This window comes from Mesocricetus auratus, unplaced genomic scaffold, assembly GCF_017639785.1.
Source record: "Mesocricetus auratus isolate SY011 unplaced genomic scaffold, BCM_Maur_2.0 Super-Scaffold_100014, whole genome shotgun sequence".
Classification (NCBI taxonomy): Eukaryota; Metazoa; Chordata; class Mammalia; order Rodentia; family Cricetidae; genus Mesocricetus; species Mesocricetus auratus.
The window spans coordinates 66798622-66818002 of NW_024429197.1; the positions used below are offsets into that span (position 1 = coordinate 66798622).

Consider the following 19381-nt stretch of genomic DNA (forward strand, 5'->3'; position numbering starts at 1 on the left):
GGGGCTTCTGAGAGCTGGGATGTGGCAAGCGCAGCCCTGGTATTGGATTACTCTGAGCATTGTGTTTCTAAGTCATCTTTGGTAGGTTTTATATTTTGGAGTGTTTGTCTTCTTTCGTGTAAGCAGTTTTTGGTTCTTCCACATCAAGGTACCCCCATCCCCCAGAATTTGTTACTCATCGAGGGGAAAACATTGTTGCAGATCATACAGCACTTTGGGACATATTTGAATATAAGAGTGTTGGGAAAAGCAAACAGAAACAAACAAACAAACAAAAACAGAAAACAAATGCAGGAGAGTGGCATGAGCAGATCTTTCTGACTGAAGACAGTGAGGCTCTCTGTCCTTAACAGAAGCATCCGATCAGTGTTCTAGCTCTCTCTTGTGTTTCTGACAAGTGCACACAAGATGGAGATGTTTTCTCTGAGGTAAGGGGAGTTGAAAGGGGGTGACCTGGGGGATAGTGCAGTATTGCTAAGCTGAGGGGAAATGAGGCTTTGTGGAAGAGCGGGAGGAGTTGTCAGGCCAGCCAGAGACAACTCAGGCAAGAGATGCTAGACAGAGTACTGCCTGGCCATCTGCTAGCTGGCTGCAAAGACAGTGTCTGTGTATATTTTATTCATTTGGGTTTTTTTGACATTTGCTTGACCTTCCGAAGGCACATTTGCTTTTCCCTTATGCTTAAAATAATTCTTTATAAATAAGACAAATATTCTTTTAAGTGTTGTTACGAATTTTAGTTTTATGTACAATGTGAGCATTCTAAGAAACTGCCATGAATATTTTATTGGAAGCTGAGTAATAGAATAAGGGTTCTCTTTATAGGAAGCATCTGGCACAGCAGAGTTTTGTCTGAATGAATGTTTTACATGCTGTTTTCTTCAAACATTTAAAAGGAGCTTTAATGAACCTTCCAATTGTTTCTTGTGCTATTCTTGTTAGCTGCAAAATTGAAGCCTTAAGTATAATAGCAAGAGGGCAAGGGTATATTGAACATAGAATATGCTCTTCACTGGCCTGAGCTCCCGGAGTTCAGTCAAAGAGAGGGATCAGCGATAATATAAGCAAAGGGGTCAAAAGTGTGGTGGGGGAATCCACAGAAACAGCTGATACGAGCTAGTGGGAGCCCACTGAGTCTGGACTGACAGCTCGAGAGCTGCATAGGACCAAACCCTGAATGTGGGTGACTGGTCATGGGGCCACTGGCAGTGGGACCGGGATTTGTTCCTGGTGTATGAACTGGCTTCTTGGAGCCCATTCCCTATAGAGAGATACCTTGCTCAGTGTAGATATAGTGGAAGGGCCTTGGTCCTGCCTCAAGGTGGTGTGACGGATTTTGTTGATTTCCCATGGGAGGCCTCACCCTCTCTGAGGAGTGGATGAGGGGTAGGGTGGGGTGAGCTGGAGGAAGGGAGGGAGGGCGAACTGGCATTGGTATGTAAAAAGAAATATATATATATATATATACACTTTTTATTTATGCAGACCTAAAACTCTATTTGTTAAAAAGAATAGTGTTAATGGGATATATAGATGGTTCAGTGGCTAAGAACATTTGCTTTGGGGACTGGATAGATGGCTCAGAGGATAAGAGCATAGGCTGCTCTTCCAGAGGTCCTGAGTTCAGTTGCCAGCAACCACATGGAAGCTCACACGGTAGCTCACAGACATCTGTAATGAGATCTGGTGCCCTCTTCTGGCATGCAGGCACAGCACTGTATACATAATAAATAAATAAATCTTAAAAAAAAAAGAACATTTGCTTTGGATTCTAGCACCTATGTAACTAGGAGTCTTGCACATGCCTGTAACTCAGGCTTTAAGGTCAGCAGAGATAGGAGCATCATTGGACCTTTCTGGCTTTCTGGCTTCCCGTTCTATGTGAGTCCAGGTTCAGGGAGAGATCCTAACTCAAAGGAATAGGCAGAGAGTGGTTGAAGTGGATATCTGTGCCCTCTTCTGGTCTCCATGTGCATACATACACATGTCCATACACTTGGATATCTGTGCCCTCTTCTGGTCTCCATGTGCATACACATGTCCATACACATGGATATCTGTGCCTTCTTCTGGTCTCCATGTACATATACACACATGTCCATACACATGGATATCTGTGCCCTCTTCTGGTCTCCATGTGCATACATACACATGTCCATACACATGGATATCTGTGCCCTCTTCTGGTCTCCATGTACATATACACACATGTCCATACACATGGATATCTGTGCCCTCTTCTGGTCTCCATGTGCATATACATGTCCATACACATGGATATCTGTGCCTTCTTCTGGTCTCCATGTACATATACACACATGTCCATACACATGGATATCTGTGCCCTCTTCTGGTCTCCATGTACATATACACACATGTCCATACACATGGATATCTGTGCCCTCTTCTGGTCTCCATGTGCATACACACACATGTCCATACACATGGATATCTGTGCCCTCTTCTGGTCTCCATGTATGTGCATACACATGTACATACACGTATAGACACACTACACACATAAATAAACCATTAAAAACAGAATAGCACATGACATTTGTTATTTTTAAATTGCTGCAAAAGAATGTACATATGAAGATGTGCTAGAATCCAAGTGTGGCTATTCTTGTTTTAACCATATTTTAGTTGCCTTATGTTAATTGTCCGTCTCCCTCCCTCCCTCTCTCCCTCTCTCCCTCTCTCCCTCTCTCCCTCTCTCCCTCTCTCCCTCTCTCCCTCTCTCCCTCTCTCCCTCTCTCCCTCTCTCCCTCTCTCCCTCTCTCCCTCTCCCTCTCTCCCCCTCTCCCTCTCCCTCTCCCTCTCCCTCTTTCTCTCTCTCTCTCTCTCTCTCTCTCTCTTTCTCTCTCTCTCTCTCTCTCAATGCCTTTCTTACAATAATTATTTTTCTGGCTGTCCTGGAACTCACTCTGTAGACTAGGTCTATCTTACTCAGTTTCATTGAAATATAAGTTATATACAATACATTTTACCAGTTTTATGTATTGGATGAATGTTGACGTGTGTTCCTATAATAGTAACTAAGATTATATATGATGATAGTTTTTTTTTCTGTTTGTGTGTGTATGTGTGTGTAAGTACACAGTTGTAGGCTTTTGTAACCGTCATCACAATCAGTGTGTACAACAGTTCCATAGTAACAAAAGTTCCCTTGTGTTGCCTCTGCCTCTTTGTGGTCAAACCTCTCTGCCACAAACCTCTGGCATCTGACAACTGGTGCTCTGTTTTCTCCATCCCTATAATTTTCCCTTTCCTGGAATATCACATACACAAAGCATGTATTAATGTAATGTTTGGGACAGGCTTCTTTTTAGTGGCAAGTCCTTGAAATCCATCCATGTTCTGCATACCACAGCTGCTGATGCTCTTTCAGAGTATTGGTGTAACTGTCCACTGGGGTTTTGAAGGACTTTTGACTCATTCCCAGCTTTAGATGTTTAAAAATAAAGCTGCAGTAACCCTTTGTGTTCAGGTTTCTGTGTGAGCAAAGGTTTTCATTTCTTTAGAACAAGTAGGAGTGAAATGGCAGAGTCATTGGTAGGTGTAGGCTTTGGTCAGAAACTGCTAAAGTGTTACCTGGTGTGGCTGTTCCATTTTGCATCCCACAGAGTGAGAATTCTGCTTGCTTCTCATTTCCTTTTGCATTTGCTGTCGTCAGTTAAAGATAGTTTTAGCCCTTACAATAGATGTGCTTCTCATTATAGTTTTATGTTTCCCTGAAAGCTAAGGATGTCGAAATGTTTTTTGTGCCTGTTTACCATCTGCATATCTTCTGCTGTGAACTTTCTGTGCAAGTCTTTTGCCTGTTTTTCCTCCAAGAAAAATAAGGCTTTTGGTTGTTTTCTTACAGTTATATTTGGACAGCTATTATGCATTCTGGATATAATTCCTATGTAGAAATGTGATATGCAAATATTTTCTCCCAGAGTGCAGCTTGTCTTTTCATTCTCTTAACACTGTTTTTCAGAGCAAGCATTAAATTTTCATGAAGCCCAATTTATTGATTTTTTTTTGTTATGGATCATGCCTTTTGTGTTATGTCTAAAGAACTGTTTGCCTTATTCTAGAGCCCAACAATTTTCTTTTACATGTCTTTTTGTAAAAAAAATTATATTATTTTACGTGTTACATTTAGATCTGTGAGTTAATTTAGATCATCTCTGTTTAAGATCAAGGTGAGTTTTTTCATAAGAGGGTATCTAGTTCCAATACCTTTTGTTGAAAGGAAGACTATCCTTTCTCCTTTCAGTGCATCTCTTTATTTGTTTGTTGTGTGTGTATGGGCAGTGTGCACCACAGTGCATGTGTATAAAAAGTTTACACCCTGATAAACTTCTCCAGCAGCAATCTAAATCAGACCAAATCAAGCCGAATTAGAAAAAGCCCACATTTAATGGATACAGTGCTCCTGGATGGCCTCCCAGCCCCAGAGAGGAGACAGGAAAGGGAGATCTGGGGGCAGTTAAAATACCCTGTGGGAGTGGTCTTGAGCACCTCTGGGTTAGGAGTCCTCATTTGGTGGGCTTTCTCAGATGCAGCAGTGTTTGGAGGCAGATGGGGGAGGGGGCTTGGGTGGAACCTCTACCATAACAATGTGAAGTTCAGAGGACAACTTGAAGGTTTTTCCCTTCAACTGGGTGGGTTCTAAGGATCAGACAGGTTCTCAGCCTTATGGTAGACACCCTCATCCTGAACCAGCTCCTAGCTTGCTTTCTTCTTTGATTGCTACCCCTCACATGACAGAGCTTCCTGGCCACTTTTGGAAGGGCTTATTTCAGTATTTCCCACCTTCACATTACATTCTCCTCCTTCAAGATGGTTTCAACTCATCCGGCTCTTCACTGTTTCAAGTAAACTTTATAATCAGCTTGCCTGTGTTTACAAAAACCCTGCTAGTATTTTAATTGGATTTGTGTTAAATCCTTAAGCAAATTTCAAGAGAATGAATACTTTGTTAAGCAGAGTCTTCTAATCCAGGAATTTGTTAAGAATCTTCACTTAGATTGGTTGTAGGGGTGTCATCAATGTTTTGTGTTTTAAATACACAGTTGGATGTCTCATTAGACTTTATAGTGAAGGGTTTCACTCTTGGAGCCATTGACATTGCTGCTTAAAACGTTCAGTTTATGGTCACTCTACTGAATACAATGGATGCTGACCTTGCTAAAATTACTTTTAGGTACTAGAAACTTTTTGTAGATTCTTTAGGCCTCTTTCTAATGTGACTGCCTTAAACTTTGTGTGTGTGTGTGTGTGTGTGTGTGTGTGTGTGTGTGTATGCGCGTGCGTGTGCATGTGTGCACGCATGCATGTGTGCCCAAGTGTGCCTTATTATACTGTCCATGACTTTAAATACAGTGTTGAATAGTAATTCTGAGAGTAGGCATTTTTTATTTATTCCTGAAATTAAGGTAATAGCATTCAGTTTTTCTTCCATATATATAATGTGTTATATACACACACATTGTAGTTATGTTTAGCACATTAATGAAGTTTCTAATTCCTGCTTGGCCAAGTCCTTCCCAGTTCCAAGTGGGAGTTGGACTTGTAAAATGCTTTTTCTGCATGTGTTGATATGATGATATTCTTTTTGACTCTTAGGTTTGTTAGCATGGCAGCTTATGTGGACCAACTGAGGAACAGAGAATTACCCTTGCATTGCTGGGCTCGATTTAATGATGTAGTAATCTGTTTATTCAATTTCCTAGCTTCAGCCAAAGGTTTTGTGTTTATTCTCATGGAGGATTTAATCTGTAGTTTTCCTGGAATGTTTCTGTCTGCTTTTGGTAGAGTAGGTTGTCCTCATAAAGCTAGATGGGAAAGACCCATTACCTGCCATTTCTGGAAGAAACTGAAAAGAACGGGCATTGTTGACATTGCATATCATTTCAGTATTTAATAGAAATTGTTACTGAAATCATTAACGTGTATTTTCCTCCCTCCCTCCCTCCCTCCCTCCCTCCCTCCCTCCCTCCCTCCCTCCCTCCCTCCCTTCTCCTTCCCTCCCTCCTTCCCTCCTTCCTTCCTTCCCTCCCTCCCTCCCTCCTTCCCTTCTCTCCCTCCTTCCCTTCTCCATCCCTTCCTCTCCCCTCCCTCCTTCCTTTCTTGAGGTACAATGTCATATAGCCCAAGGCTGTCCAGAACCTGGTTTTCCTGCCTCAGCCTTCTAAGACTGGCATTACGTCCTATACCACCATGTCTGGTTTGTGGTGTTGGAGATGGGACCCAGGGTTTCAAATAGGCTAGGCAAACATTCTACCAACTGACTTACATCCTCAGTCCCTATAAGGCTTTAAGTATGAATTCAGTTTTGAAGATAGGTACATCATTGTTTAGATGGCATTTTCCTATGGTGAGTTGTTGTATTATCTGATATCTGGACAGAGAATTGTGCATGTTATCCTTTTAATCCATGTGGAAATCTGTGTTGATTCGCCCTAGTTCATCCTAATCTTTTGTTTTCTTTGAAGACTGGGAATTAAATCTGGGGTCTCATACATGCTTTTTTGTTTTATTTCTTCTCTGATGCTATTATTAGAGATTTGTTAGTTTCATTGGTAATTTGAAAAAACAGTTTTCTCTGTTATCCCTCCTTTTTAATATTTAACATAATTTCTTTATTGAATCTTTGGGAATTTCACATCATGCACCCCAATTCTGCTCACCTCCTAGTCTCTCCATACTGAGCCCCCAGTAGCCTCCCTAATGAAAATTAAAAAAAAAAAATCAAACTGAGGCCACTCCAGGTCATGGAGATCCTGTAGTTACTGTCCTACAGACTGCTTTTGAGGTGACTCCTCCCTCCTCCCTCCTCCCTCCTTCCTTCCCCATCTTCTTTTCCATTGTCCTCTCTCCCTCCATTGCCCTTTGATTCTCCTCTCTCTTCTCTCATTTCCCCATAAGTAAGATGTGAAAATGTTTCCATTGTCTTTATCCCAAACGTATTATATTAACATACTTTGACACCTCTTCCCAGACTATGTTATGGTTTTACTTCAGCTGTCACATTTGTTTTAAAGAGTCTGGGCTTTTTGTTTGAACAGACTCTGTGACTGAATATGTAGATATTAACAACTTACATCTCTTTTCCTTCCACTTCCAAGGTTCCACACTTCCTTTGGTATCACTTCCTTTCAATCTGAAGAACTTCCTCTGTCATTTCCTTTAGAGCAGGTCTGTTGCTAATGAGTCTGTTTTCCTACCTTTGAGAGTGCCTTGTTTTATCTTCATTCTTAAGTGTTGTTCCTGGATGTAGAGTTTTGCATGATGGTTTCCTTCAGCCTGTAATGTTTTCCATGTCCCTGGCCCCTCTAGCTGTAAAAATCTGCTGGCTTTTGAATCACTGTCCCGTCCCGCCCCCCCACCCCATCATTTAATATGTCAATTTTCTAAGGCTTTCAAGCTTTGTTTTTGTCTCTAGTGTACACCACAGCCTAGGTAGGTGTGAGTTCCTAAGCCATTTTCCAAGTAGAAAGTTTTAAATTATTTCTTTGGGTTTTTAAATTTTTTTCTGAAACATACTCTTTTTCTTATTTATCTTTTAATATTTCAGAGAGTTTTAGATATTGTCTCACAGGCTGTATTAAAGATTTTCAAGTTTTCTTTTGCCTCTTCTTTCCTGTTGGATTTTTATTTGAAATTGGTATTGTCTCTGTTTTAAGTCTATTTAGTTGTTGTAATTTTGGCTTTTCTGGTTTCCATTTTTACAATTTCTGTTTGGTTCACTTTTATAACATCTGTTTCTGTGCTGATACTTTTTCTGATTTATTCATTTCGATGCACAAAGCTTTCCATTTTTTGTGGAAGTGGCTTGAGACAGTGTCACTATGTTGCTCAGGCTGTCCAACTTTACCATCGTTCTTGAGTCACCTTATGAATGATGGGATTACAAGTGTATACCACCATGTCTGACCCAGGTTCCACATATTTATATAATTAGATGTCTTTATTTTTTCTCACAGAAACACAGGAGATTGATTTTACTGTTCTTATGTTAGAGATAAAGAAACAGGCTCAGAGTCTAACTGGAATGTTGTAATCTTTCATCATCTCTCCTTTTCCCATTTTATGTCTCCTCTTTTATGTAAACAGTAGTCTATATAATGTTGTAGTCATAGCATTTCTATTTAACAATACATCTGGAGATAAGTACACAAACTGTTCTTTCTTTGTTATGTCTTTGTAATACTCCATTGAGTGGACATACCATGATTTATTTAACCATAGACTGTTGACTATAGTAAGTTAAGTTAACCATGTGCTATTCAACTTTAAGAACTCTTTAAAGGTCTTTAAGATACATATATTTAAAACTCTTGAAGGTACATAAGATGCATGGTATACATGTGTGAATAGTTCAATGAATTAACAAAAAAGATGCCAAAGCCATCATCAATGGATGATAAGAAACACTATTTCTTTTGCACCCCAGAAGAGTCCTTCATTGATGTTCCCAGATGCCACCCACTTTTCCTCCCTAGTAGGTATCTGTCATCATTCTAGATTCATTTCAAATCCTTTTCTACCTGTGCTTCCATCACTCCTGACCACAGTTCTGAGGAGAGGACTCCCCCCACCCCAGGCCGAGATTTAAAGCATGAAGCAAAGAAGCAGAATGAGGGGATGATTGGAGGACTTTGAAACATGTAGTCTTAGCCGGGCGTTGGTGGCGCACGCCTTTAATCCCAGCACTCGGGAGGCAGAGGCAGTCGGATCTCTGTAGTTCGAGACCAGCCTGGTCTACAGAGCGAGTTCCAGGACAGCCTCCAAAGCCACAGAGAAACCCTGTCTCGAAAAACCAAAAAAAAAGATGTGAAACATGTAGTCTTTTTGTTAGCCTGCTCAGAATGCTGGATCAAAGAATCGAACTGTCAGCTGTTTCCCATAGTCAGTGAGGTGACTTGGCAGATCAGGTTGCTGGAGTCCCAGCAGGATAGGAGCCTAGCTATTGTGCTATTGGTATGGTCCTTGATCTTCTGTACAATGGGGGTAGTACCTCCACAGTGTAGCTTAAAAGTTGAGGCTCTACATGTGAAGTTATCTAGGTCAGTGTTTGTTTACACAATTGAGTTGCAGGAAATATCACTTTGTGTATTAGCTCAAATCCCTTATTTTGACCAATTTTAAACTCATGGGAAAGTTGTAGATCATTGTAGATTCATCAGTTAATGTCCTACATTTGATGTATCTTCCTTTTTCTTTTCCAGAACTCTTTCTTAGCTGCAGATACCACCAAACAGTATTTTGGCATGAGTTGTCCTGTTAGGATACTTTCCTAGAAAATCATAATGTTACAACCTAATATAAAGTTGTTCTCTGGTTCCCTAGTCATGTCACTATATGTAATATATATGTGTACATGTGAGGTCTTCCATCGTGCTTACCTGTCGTGTTCTCTGGTTCCGTAGGCATGTCACTGTATGTAATATATATGTGTACGTGTGAGGTCTTCCATCGTGCTTACCTGTCGTGTTCTCTGGTTCCCTAGTCATGTCACTATATGTAATATATATGTGTACGTGTGAGGTCTTCCATCGTGCTTACCTGTCGTGTTCTCTGGTTCCCTAGTCATGTCACCGTATAATTGATGTGTGTGTGTGTGTGTGTGTGTGTGTGTGTGTGTGTGTGTGTGTGTGTGTGTGTGTGTATGTGTGTGGTCTTCCATTGTCCTTACCTGTCTTGCTTCTGTAACCTCAGTTCGTTTAGAAGGCCTCTCTATCATTTTTACTAGATTATTATTAGGGTTTTTGAAGAATTCAGTTCTATTGTTTTACACAGTCCTTCAATTTAGATTATTCCTACTCCTTGATGAAATTGGGATTAATGACTGCAGACTGGAGTGTTTTAGATGTATTTTTTGCTCCTAGTGATTTACTTCAGGAGGCCCATGGCATGACTTTGACCCATCAGTCCTAATAATCTTCTTGATTGAGTTGGTATTTGTAAGATTTCCAGATTATGAAAGCCCCTCTTCTTTTTGTAACTAGTAAGGCATCTGTGGGGGACCCATGGAGCATGAATGTGCTGCTCTTTGATCTGGCCTCTGCTGTCATTTAAAGTGTTGGTGGTTCTTATCTAAGTCATTATTACTGTAAAAGTTATGTACCAGTGGCTCGTATTGTTCTGTGTTTCCTTTTCCTCTTCATTTCTCTCTTTCTTCCTCTTCCCTCCCACCTAATCCTATCCCACTATCTCATTCCCATGTCCCGGTCTCCTCCTTTCCCTCTTCTCCCACTGATAGGGAGTCATGCATTCTTTTTCACTTGTGTATTCCCATCGGTACTCATTGTGACGCTCAGGTTGTCTTTCTTGTGGCCAATGGGAACCATCTGCCCCACTGGGTTGGTATCATTGCAAACAGGGGCAGCTCTGGCGTGTGGCCCAGCTACTGCACCCCAAGTGACTGTCCCGTGTTTGCTTTGCAGCAAATCACTGAGCTGAAGAAGGAGAACTTCAACCTAAAGCTCCGCATCTACTTCCTTGAAGAGAGGATGCAGCAGGAGTTTGCTGGCCCCACCGAGCACATCTACAAGACTGTGAGTAGCCTCTTTTGGCTGCTGTCCCTTGTGTCTTTGCTCATAGTTTTTCCCAGAAGACATTTGACTGGTATTTGTTCTTAGTGTGAACAGCTGTTGTCATTTAATTTGAATTGATTTTGGGGAACAACACGATGCTAGGATAGCCCTCAATAAAGTGAGATGTATGATCTTAAGGAAGTCTTTTAATCTTTTTGACATCAGATTTCTGGCTCCCAGTCTTAGTCTCAGTTGTCTTTTTACAATTATTTATTATTTTGAAACAGGCTGTGGAGCAGTAGAATAGCTTTGTAATTGAATGGTGGTGTTACCGACTGGTAGAGTGGGTGACTTTTAGCCAGTCACCCCTCTGTCTGGGCTTGCTTCCCCTGTGAGGTGATAGCCCTGGGGCTATTTGAATGAAACCAGGGTGACAGGGGCAAATGGGGCGGTAAGTGCAAATGGGATGAATGGCTCCAGGAAGCAGCCAATGCTGAGCGGTCACCTTCACTGGCTTAGAGATTCTGGCTGCCCAGAGCCAGAGCCAGGCTGGTCAGATTGTCTGTGTGCTTGCATAGGAAGGTCAGGAAAAATCTCTTCCCTAACCTGCAGGTCTGTGTCTGTAAACAAACTTTGTTGCAAGTAGAATTTGGTTTTCTAGAGATGCCAGGAGTCCAAACAGTGCATAGGTGCCTATTACCTAACTTTCGCTGGTAGATTAGCCTCTGGCCTAGGAATTATTCCATCTTCTTGTCTCTGAAGTTTGTGCTGGTGGAAACTTGTGAAAGGCAGGAAAGGAGCTCCCGGTGGCAGGCCAGGTGGGAGTTGTGAACTATATAGGCTTTCTTGAAGAATTTTACTGCCTTTCTAAGCCCTTTCAGGAGCTGAAAAACTCCCTTGTCCCTGAAGGCACAGTTTCTTCCTACAGTTTTATGGTGGAAAGACCAAGAGGATGGCCCCTTTCTGGACACAGTGGGGATGCAGAGTCTCAAGGGGAACCAATAGTAAGAGCACACTGTGTACTGTGGCCAAGCATCTCAGGATTTCAGGTAGCAGGATGTCAAACTGTCTGCTCCCCACTGGGTCCTCTGCTCTTTGGGGGCTCTTACACATTGGTCATTTTACTGTGATTCTCAAGACAGTCCCAGACAGTGGAGATTATCCTGGTCTTGCAGTGAGGAAACAGAGGCTGAAACTTGCCTACTGACATGGTGATACAAAATGGGGTTTGAGCCTGACCTGTCTGTTTCAGTGTTCTGCTGGCTTCTTTTCACTGACTGCATGGCCTGGTTTAATCGTCTCTCTCAACAAGCTTTTGTGTAGGTGTGTATGGTTCAGGTTCAGAATTTAACAAAACATAAAACGTATGTCCTAAAAAGATGTTCTGCTCTGATCCTTGGGTTACTGGATCTAACCAGTATTATTGATGTCCTGTGCAGAGGAGTTTTGTGTAGAAATGTATACAAATTTCTGTGTGTAACTCCCTTTTGCATAAGTACCAGCATGTTCTGCTCTGCATTTTGCAGTTTTCATTTAATGATTTCTTGGCTGTCTTTCCCACTAGTAGTTTCAGAACTGTTTCAGTCTTTCTTTTATAGCTTTATAATAGTCCATTTTGTTCTTTGAAGGCATTCTGACTCTTGGTTTGGAAATGGCTATCATCTTACACACACATTTAGAACTTGAGATACTGTACATGGGGAACATAAGCATGCTAGCTAGACATTGGGTCATACTCTGTCAGCTCCTACTCCTGCTCTGCCTTGTGGGAGCTGGTGGAGAAACCCAAGGCTTGGAGGGTGTTTCTCACAGAAGCACACACGAACACATTGCGCACTGCCACTCAGGCTCTTGTCTGTTGATGTAAAGGAACATTTATTCTACAGAAAAATTCTGCCTCATAGACGGACTTACTGAGTTCCTGTCTGACAGCGAAGAGAGCAGCAGAGACTTCTCTCAGTGCTTATTGGTTCTCAGTCCTTGGGTCATGTAGATGCCGTGGTTCTCTCTTGACAGTTGTGGGATCTGACAGTCACAGCTCTGTTCTTATCCCTTGCACGTGTCTCTAAGGACTGGCTGCTTTATTCTCATGAAGTCAGAGACTAGGTCTGTCATGTTGACTTCACTGTCTTAAGTGTACACCTGCCACGAGCACTCAGGTATCTGTGACGTAAATACATGGGTGTCCACTGACTTGCTGTCATCTCTTCCTGTGAAAGGGCCATGTTCTTCAGTGTGGGCTGCACTCTTGACTGGGCATGCTCCTCTCCCCAGGGCCACTTGACAGGAAGGAGGGAGGCATTTCCTTTGGATTGTAAATTTTATGAAAATATTATTTAAAAAATACAAATATGGCCAGGCACTGGTGGCACACGACTTTAATCCTAGCACTTGAGAGGCAGAGGCAGGCTGATCTCTTTTGAGTTTGAGGCCAGCTTGGTCTACAGAGCGATTGCCAGGATAGGCTCCAAAGCTACACAGAGAAACCCTGTCTCAAAAAAATAAAAAAATAAAAACAAAAACAAAATACAAATATGGCAGAAAAATGTAAAATCAGCATGAATTATTAAAAAAAATAAGAGTGAGAATTCAGAGAAATCTTGGTTTGCTTTCAGTCCTCTGCATGCTGTATCCAAGTCTCCACGACATGAATTCTTTGTGCATTCTGTCCTGACTGCATTTGTGGCTAAATCAGAAGGGCACCATTACTTTGCTGCCTCCCACTGGCTGCCACCTGCCAAAATTTCTGTCTCTGTTCTCACCTGAGTGGGTGGTGAGTCCAAGGCCTTGTGAGGCTTCCTTTGTTACAGTCCCCCAAGGGAAAAACGGTTGATGATACCGTGATATCCCTTAGAGACAGCTCCCTGTATAAACTGTGGCTTTTTGTGAGTGTCCTGAAATCTCACACGGAAACAAGACAGGCCAGGCTGCGGCTTCCCATTTATCCATTCACAAGTTTTATTTTATTTTTGTTTTTAAATCTGTAGCACGTTCCTGCTGCAACAACCACATGCGTGATTGTAAACAACTAGAAGTAATTGCTTTCGAATGGGAAAAGCAAACTGTAAATTTGCTATGCGGAGGGCAAACAATTTTTAAATCAGCCTCACTTGTATGACATTTATGCCTAGATATTTGAATGCTCTGGCTGTTAGACACTTGGAACATTTACATAATTGTTCCAAGTCTTAAGGAATCCAGGGCTTTCTTTTGAGACCACCAGTACTTAATAATTCCCTTTTTCTGTGCCTCAGGGCTAATGAGGGTTTTGAGTCTAACATCTGCTGTTACAACTGTGGCATAGTTAGTCCAGGCCAGAATAGTTTGCCCACCATCAATGCTTGCTACCCCTGCACCTTATACTGTGTCTTTTATTACCTCATCGCCTCTGGAAGAACATTGAACTCAAGGTGGAAGTGGAGAGTCTGAAGCGGGAGCTCCAGGAGAGAGATCAGTTGCTCGTCAAAGCCTCGTGAGTACCTGTCACCCCAACAGCTCGGCCATCGGGTCCACGGGTGTGTGTTGGGTAGTGAAGCATAGCTTTTCTAAGCCGCTTGTTTTCTGACTGAGGGCTCCAAGGGGCTTGTAGATTTTATTTGTCTGTCAGCTGTTTTTAGAGTAAAATGTACTTCTAGGAAGATGTACAGGACTTAAGGGCACAGCGTGATGATTTTCATGAAGCAAGCATGTATGTGGAACCCCCAGCTGAGCCTGAAAGGAAACATCACCAGGTTTCCAGAAAGCCCCCTTCCCTCCATGTTTTCAGAGCATCCCCCTTTTCCCAAGACACCCACTCTCCTCAACACAGTTGCTTAGTTCTGCCTGGTTTTGAACTTTCTGTAAATGGAATTATGCGGTAGGTCCTCTTTTGTGTCTAGCTTCTTTCCCTAGCAGTGCTGATGAGAGTCAGGTCATTTGTGTTATGCTTTGGGAGTTCATTTGCTTTCACTGATGAAAATGCCTGGGAATAGAAGGGGTTCTTATGGGTGTGGCTGGGAGACAGAGGGAGGGATTCAGCCTGTAACTTGTTTTAAGCCTGTTGTGTGTGTACTAGGGACTCTTATGATATTTTACTTAAAGGGACTGTAATGCTTACAAATTAGAAAACTATATCCTTCTCATTAGTTCATTCAAATTTTTATTGAGTGACAACCTGTAGACCTGTTGGCTCCTCCTCTGTCCATCAGTGTGTATCGCAAAATTACTGGCGTCATACATTGCAGATGTGCAGAGACCAGAGACACTGACTCATGCCCCAACCTCCCATAGCCATAGGCTACCCTGAAAAGTGTTATGTGCAGGTGGAGCGTTGTGGAGGTGTGGTGATGGCATGTGTGACAAGTGAGGATACCAAAGTGTGCTCAGTTTTGCCCCAGAACTGTGGAATGTTTTTCCCAGTGGTCCACAAGGGCTGCTTGGAAGTGTTTGTACAACATGCTTGCAGCGTTCCCAGCTGGGCTGCAACTGCCTCTGTTGGCTGCAAGTTGGCTGTTGTGGCTTGGGGCCCATCCAGGGACTCCTAAGCCCAGACTTCTCTGAGTGCCACTGAATGAGTGAATACATTTTTTTTAATGACTCTTTTTTGGTTTTTTGAGGCAGGGTTTCTCTGTATTGTTTTGGAGGCTGTCGGTCCAGCCTGGCCTCGAACTCACAGAGATCCGCCTGCCTCTGCCTCCCGAGTATGAGTGAATAAATTAAGAGATATACCCAGGCTAAGAGATCTTCATTGTTTGAGTACTGAAGTAAGTCCTCTGTACCAGGCCCACGATCATTATGTGAGTTTGCCTTAAAACTCATTGCCTCAATGTTGCAAATCTGGGATAGTAGTACTTGTTTTTGGCAAATCACATATACATTGGAATCACAGCTCACAACGGCTCTTGCACATTCCTCAGTGCTATCCTTGAGGATGGGGAGTTCTGTGTGCTTGTATACTTCTCTGCCAGCCTTTGTATTCAAGGCCCTTGTGATCTGACCAGTTTTGTTAACATATTCAGAAAATACTTAGCGAATGTCAGTTGTGTGTCACTGTATGAGGCTGCTGGTAATATAATGGTAATCCAAACAGCTACACGAGACTTGCATTCTTCTGGGAATGATGGTGATGAGATATTTACGTTAGCAAATGTATGACAGCTACAGGTTGGGAGAAGAACTGAAAAGAGAAGAAAGGAACTGTGAGAGTTTATATCTAGGACAGTAGTCATATAGACATGTAGGCATAGTGAAATAGAGGGAAGGTATGCCTGCAGAGGTGACATTTGACAGGAAGAATGCAGGTCAGTAGGATTAGACAGGTGAGTGGATGGAGCTGTGTCAAGGAAGAGGCTATGGCAAATCTGAGGAGAATAGCGCACTAGAGATATTGGTCTTCGTTCTAAGGTTAGATAAGTAAAACACTATATGGAGTTTGCTGTTTGGGAAGGCCATTCTGAATTTTGGGTGAAAGAGGTAATGTGAGGATGCTGGGAGACCAGTTAGGAAACCAGATGGGTGGGTGAGGTGAGAGCTGAGTGCTGACGTGGATGCTAGGCAATGGGAAAACCCTTAGGAAGCGCAGTCCACGCGCAGGCCTTGGTGACGGTGACAAGGGAGACGTTGGGTGTATTAGTCACTGTTGATGGGATAAAATAACTTGGCAAAAGTGGTGTGGGGCGAGAAGAGGTGTATTTTAGCTGATAGTTCCAGAGGGATAGCATTCACCATAACAGGGAAGGTGTGGCAGGAGCAGGAAGCTGGCTGATCACATTTTTTCCCCCACAAACAGAAAAAACCAAACAGAAATTATTTCCATTTTGCAAAACCTCAAAGTCTACCCCAAGTGGCATTCTTCTTCCAGCAAGGTTCTATAACTTTCCCAAACAGTGCCACCAACAGGGGACCAAGTGTTTAAATACATGAGCCTATGAGGGACGTTTATTCTTATTCAAACCTCTACACAAGGAGAGGCTCTCTGGGGTTAAGGTCATGAGCTCTATTGATGGATGCTGACATTGACTTAATAATTTCAACTTCCTCTCTATCACCTCTTTCCCAAGCATGTCCTAGAGGTCCCATAGCTCTTCTTACTCTTGCTTCTCTAGCTTCTTCTGAGCAGACGACTTCCCTTCTTAGCCCTCCCAGCCCAGTACTTTCCCATCCTTTCCTTGTTTTATAAGACTCAGGGGTCCTTGTAGCTTCTTTTAGGTTGTGGTGGCCTCTTCCATAGACTTCTCTGAAGCTGAATTTCAAATGAGTTCTCCAGGTCCAAGATAAATGATGAGTAGATGCTTTATTGGGGTAACAGTAAGTAACTGCTGCAGTGTCTCTGCTCGAAGGATGCAGACCCTGCCTCTCTGATGCTCTCCAAAACCCAAGGGGCTTCCATGCCTAGCTCCTTTACCTTAAATGGGTCATGTCCGCACCTGAAACCATGTTACAGGTTCACAGGCAAGATGCCACTACACTTCTCCATCATATGATGTCCATCCCACGTAGGTAGCTCTTTTTCTGTGTCTAAAATACTTTCACACCTACACATATCATTATTCAGACAATTCTCAAGGTGTACCCTCATTTTATAGAAGAGGGAATCAGGCCTAGTAAAGAGAAGGGCCGTGGCTTAGAAATTGGGTTAGAGGTCAAGTGTCACTTTTTTAATCTTCATGTGTGGACTTAGTGTGTGCACAGTATTTCTAAGAAGCCTTTTAGTGTCTCCTCATGTCTGCTGATGGGCCTTTCCCTTTTGCTACTAACTATCCAGAATCCAGCAGTTTGTCTGTAGTAGATGTTGATAGAGTTTTGTTAATGTAATACTGACAGCCCTCTTTTTCTGAGTTGAGATTTGGTCAGGGAAGGGGTTGGAGGAAATACTGAAGGTTAAAAGTAGTAATGAGGGGGTGTTTGTGGAAGGTTCTTTCACAGCGTTTGGAGAGCTGATGTACATCACGTAGGTCCGATAGGCTGCCTGATTCTGCACATAAGAAAAAAACCATGGTAGAGAGAGAGAACTAAGACTGGTCTTGATTCTCCTTGTCCAAACCTGTATGTGCAGTGCTTGACAATTGTATGAGGCTGCCAGTGTTCCCATTTGAGTGAAGGAAAGTTGAGACCCAGAGGAGAATTGTACTAAGTTGGTGCCTGTGCTGCTCCTGAACTCACTCTGCCTTGATGTGAAGTAAACATATTTGTATGCTGGTTTTCATTGTTCTGTGTATCAGTTACAATAAGGGAACATTAAAAACAAAAGCAGTCATATTGTTGGGAGCAAATTTTATCTCTGTAGCTTTAAAACACAAACAAAAAATAGTAATTCCATTAGCAGAGGAAAATTGCACCATACTGCTGAGTATAAATTTTATTGCTACAGTAACTGTAAAATACAAAGATGATGAATGAAATTCTGGAACATTTATTATTGTGAATATATTTTATTGGTATAACTAAAACACAAACAAACTGAATAATGCTAGTAGTTGTTAAAAATTATACAGCCTCTTGACAGTGTATGTGATTCAGGCTGTGAAATGGCAAGATTAGATCTGGGCTGATGGGATGGAGACCAGAATGCAGTAGAGGGAAGGGGCCAAACAGGGGCCTCTGCAAAGCCCCAGGCCTAACACGTCTATGAGCGCCCAGGTAGAAGAATTCAGTACCAGAAACATCTATATAGGAGCTGAAAAGATGCTGAGTGGGTTAAGAGTTTGTTGTGCAAGCACAGGAACCTGAGTTTAGGTTCCCATCAGCTGTATCAAATCTCGGTAAGGTGTTTGTAACCCTGATGCTGAGGATGGGGTGCGGGGGTGGGGAGGGGGAGATGGGGCTTGATGTATAAGGAGCTACAGGTTCAGTGATAGAACCTGTTAAAAAAATAATAATGTGGAAAACAATAGAAGACAGTGTCCTCCATACACATGCGGCTAACCCACATGTGTGCATATGTCACACATTTACACACAGAGAAAGGTAAACGTCTCTGTCTACAGCTTGGGAAAGACGAGGCCAGCCTGGAATTCTTTTTGTTGTCTGAAATGCCCCTTGAGGAGAGATAGAAATGACTGTGAGTCACTGTGAGTTGGAGACAGCACTGATCCCAGAAATGAGCCGAGTGCATGGGGACTGAGGACACTTAGGGCAGTGATCAGGAAGTGAGCATGTTGGCCTCAGTTCTGACCAGGGCTTGATCTATTCTGAGCTCAGGATCCAGCAGAGGGGTGGCAGGAGGCCTCTCAGCAGCGCGGCAGGGCTTGTGCTGCCCTGGCCTCACAGGGGAGGACTCACAGCAAGATGTGGGGGTGCAGGGAGCGTGCAGAGTGCTGAGGCAGGGCTGCTGAGGACCCCGCATGGTAGCCCATTAGTTCCAAGAGGTAATCGTCTCATTTTTCACATGAGGAGACTGAGGTGTAACAGCTAATTTACCGAGGCTCGGTGATTTACCCAGAGCCACTCTGGGGATGGGATAGAGCGAGAATTTAGTAGCAGATCTGCCCGGCCCGAGCCGGTGTTCCTCCTTTTCAGTATTTCCACAGAATTCCATTAATGGGATATTATGATGTCTTTCTGGAGCCTTGCTGAAGGGGAAACTAGGAATACATAAGGCCTTTATTTGCAGGTGATCTCTGAGGGAGACTTGGTCTGCAAGCACAGCCCTCTGGGTGGCACTGCTCTGGGTGAATTTTCATGTGGCCCAGTGTGTGAGCCTCTGGTTATGTGGCTTTGGGGTAGGGAATTTTAGATACTCTTGAGTGGCAAGGAGTTTTGTTTGGTTTTCTGCTGTCGTTTTTCTGAGAAGCCAGCTTTAGGTGGAGCTGTTTCCTCAGCTTTCCTTGTGGAGACTGCCATCATTTTCATGCGGTGAGGACGGAAGTCTC

The 19381-nt window shown here is 42.8% G+C and overlaps 1 protein-coding gene across 6 annotated transcripts in view; it reads left to right on the plus strand.

The window, feature by feature from the left end:
- Nucleotides 1-19381, plus strand: part of Cdk5rap2 (CDK5 regulatory subunit associated protein 2) — a 182551-nt gene that overhangs the window by 19708 nt on the left and 143462 nt on the right. For 5 of the 6 annotated variants that reach the window (XM_040757326.1, XM_013117133.3, XM_021230116.2 and 2 more), the window contains 2 exons: nucleotides 10443-10553; nucleotides 13928-14004. In XM_040757326.1, the coding sequence (XP_040613260.1) occupies nucleotides 10443-10553; nucleotides 13928-14004 (188 nt within the window). Of the gene's footprint in view, nucleotides 1-10442; nucleotides 10554-13927; nucleotides 14005-19381 lie in introns of those variants that run through there. The other variant, XM_021230120.2, reaches the window with a different exon arrangement.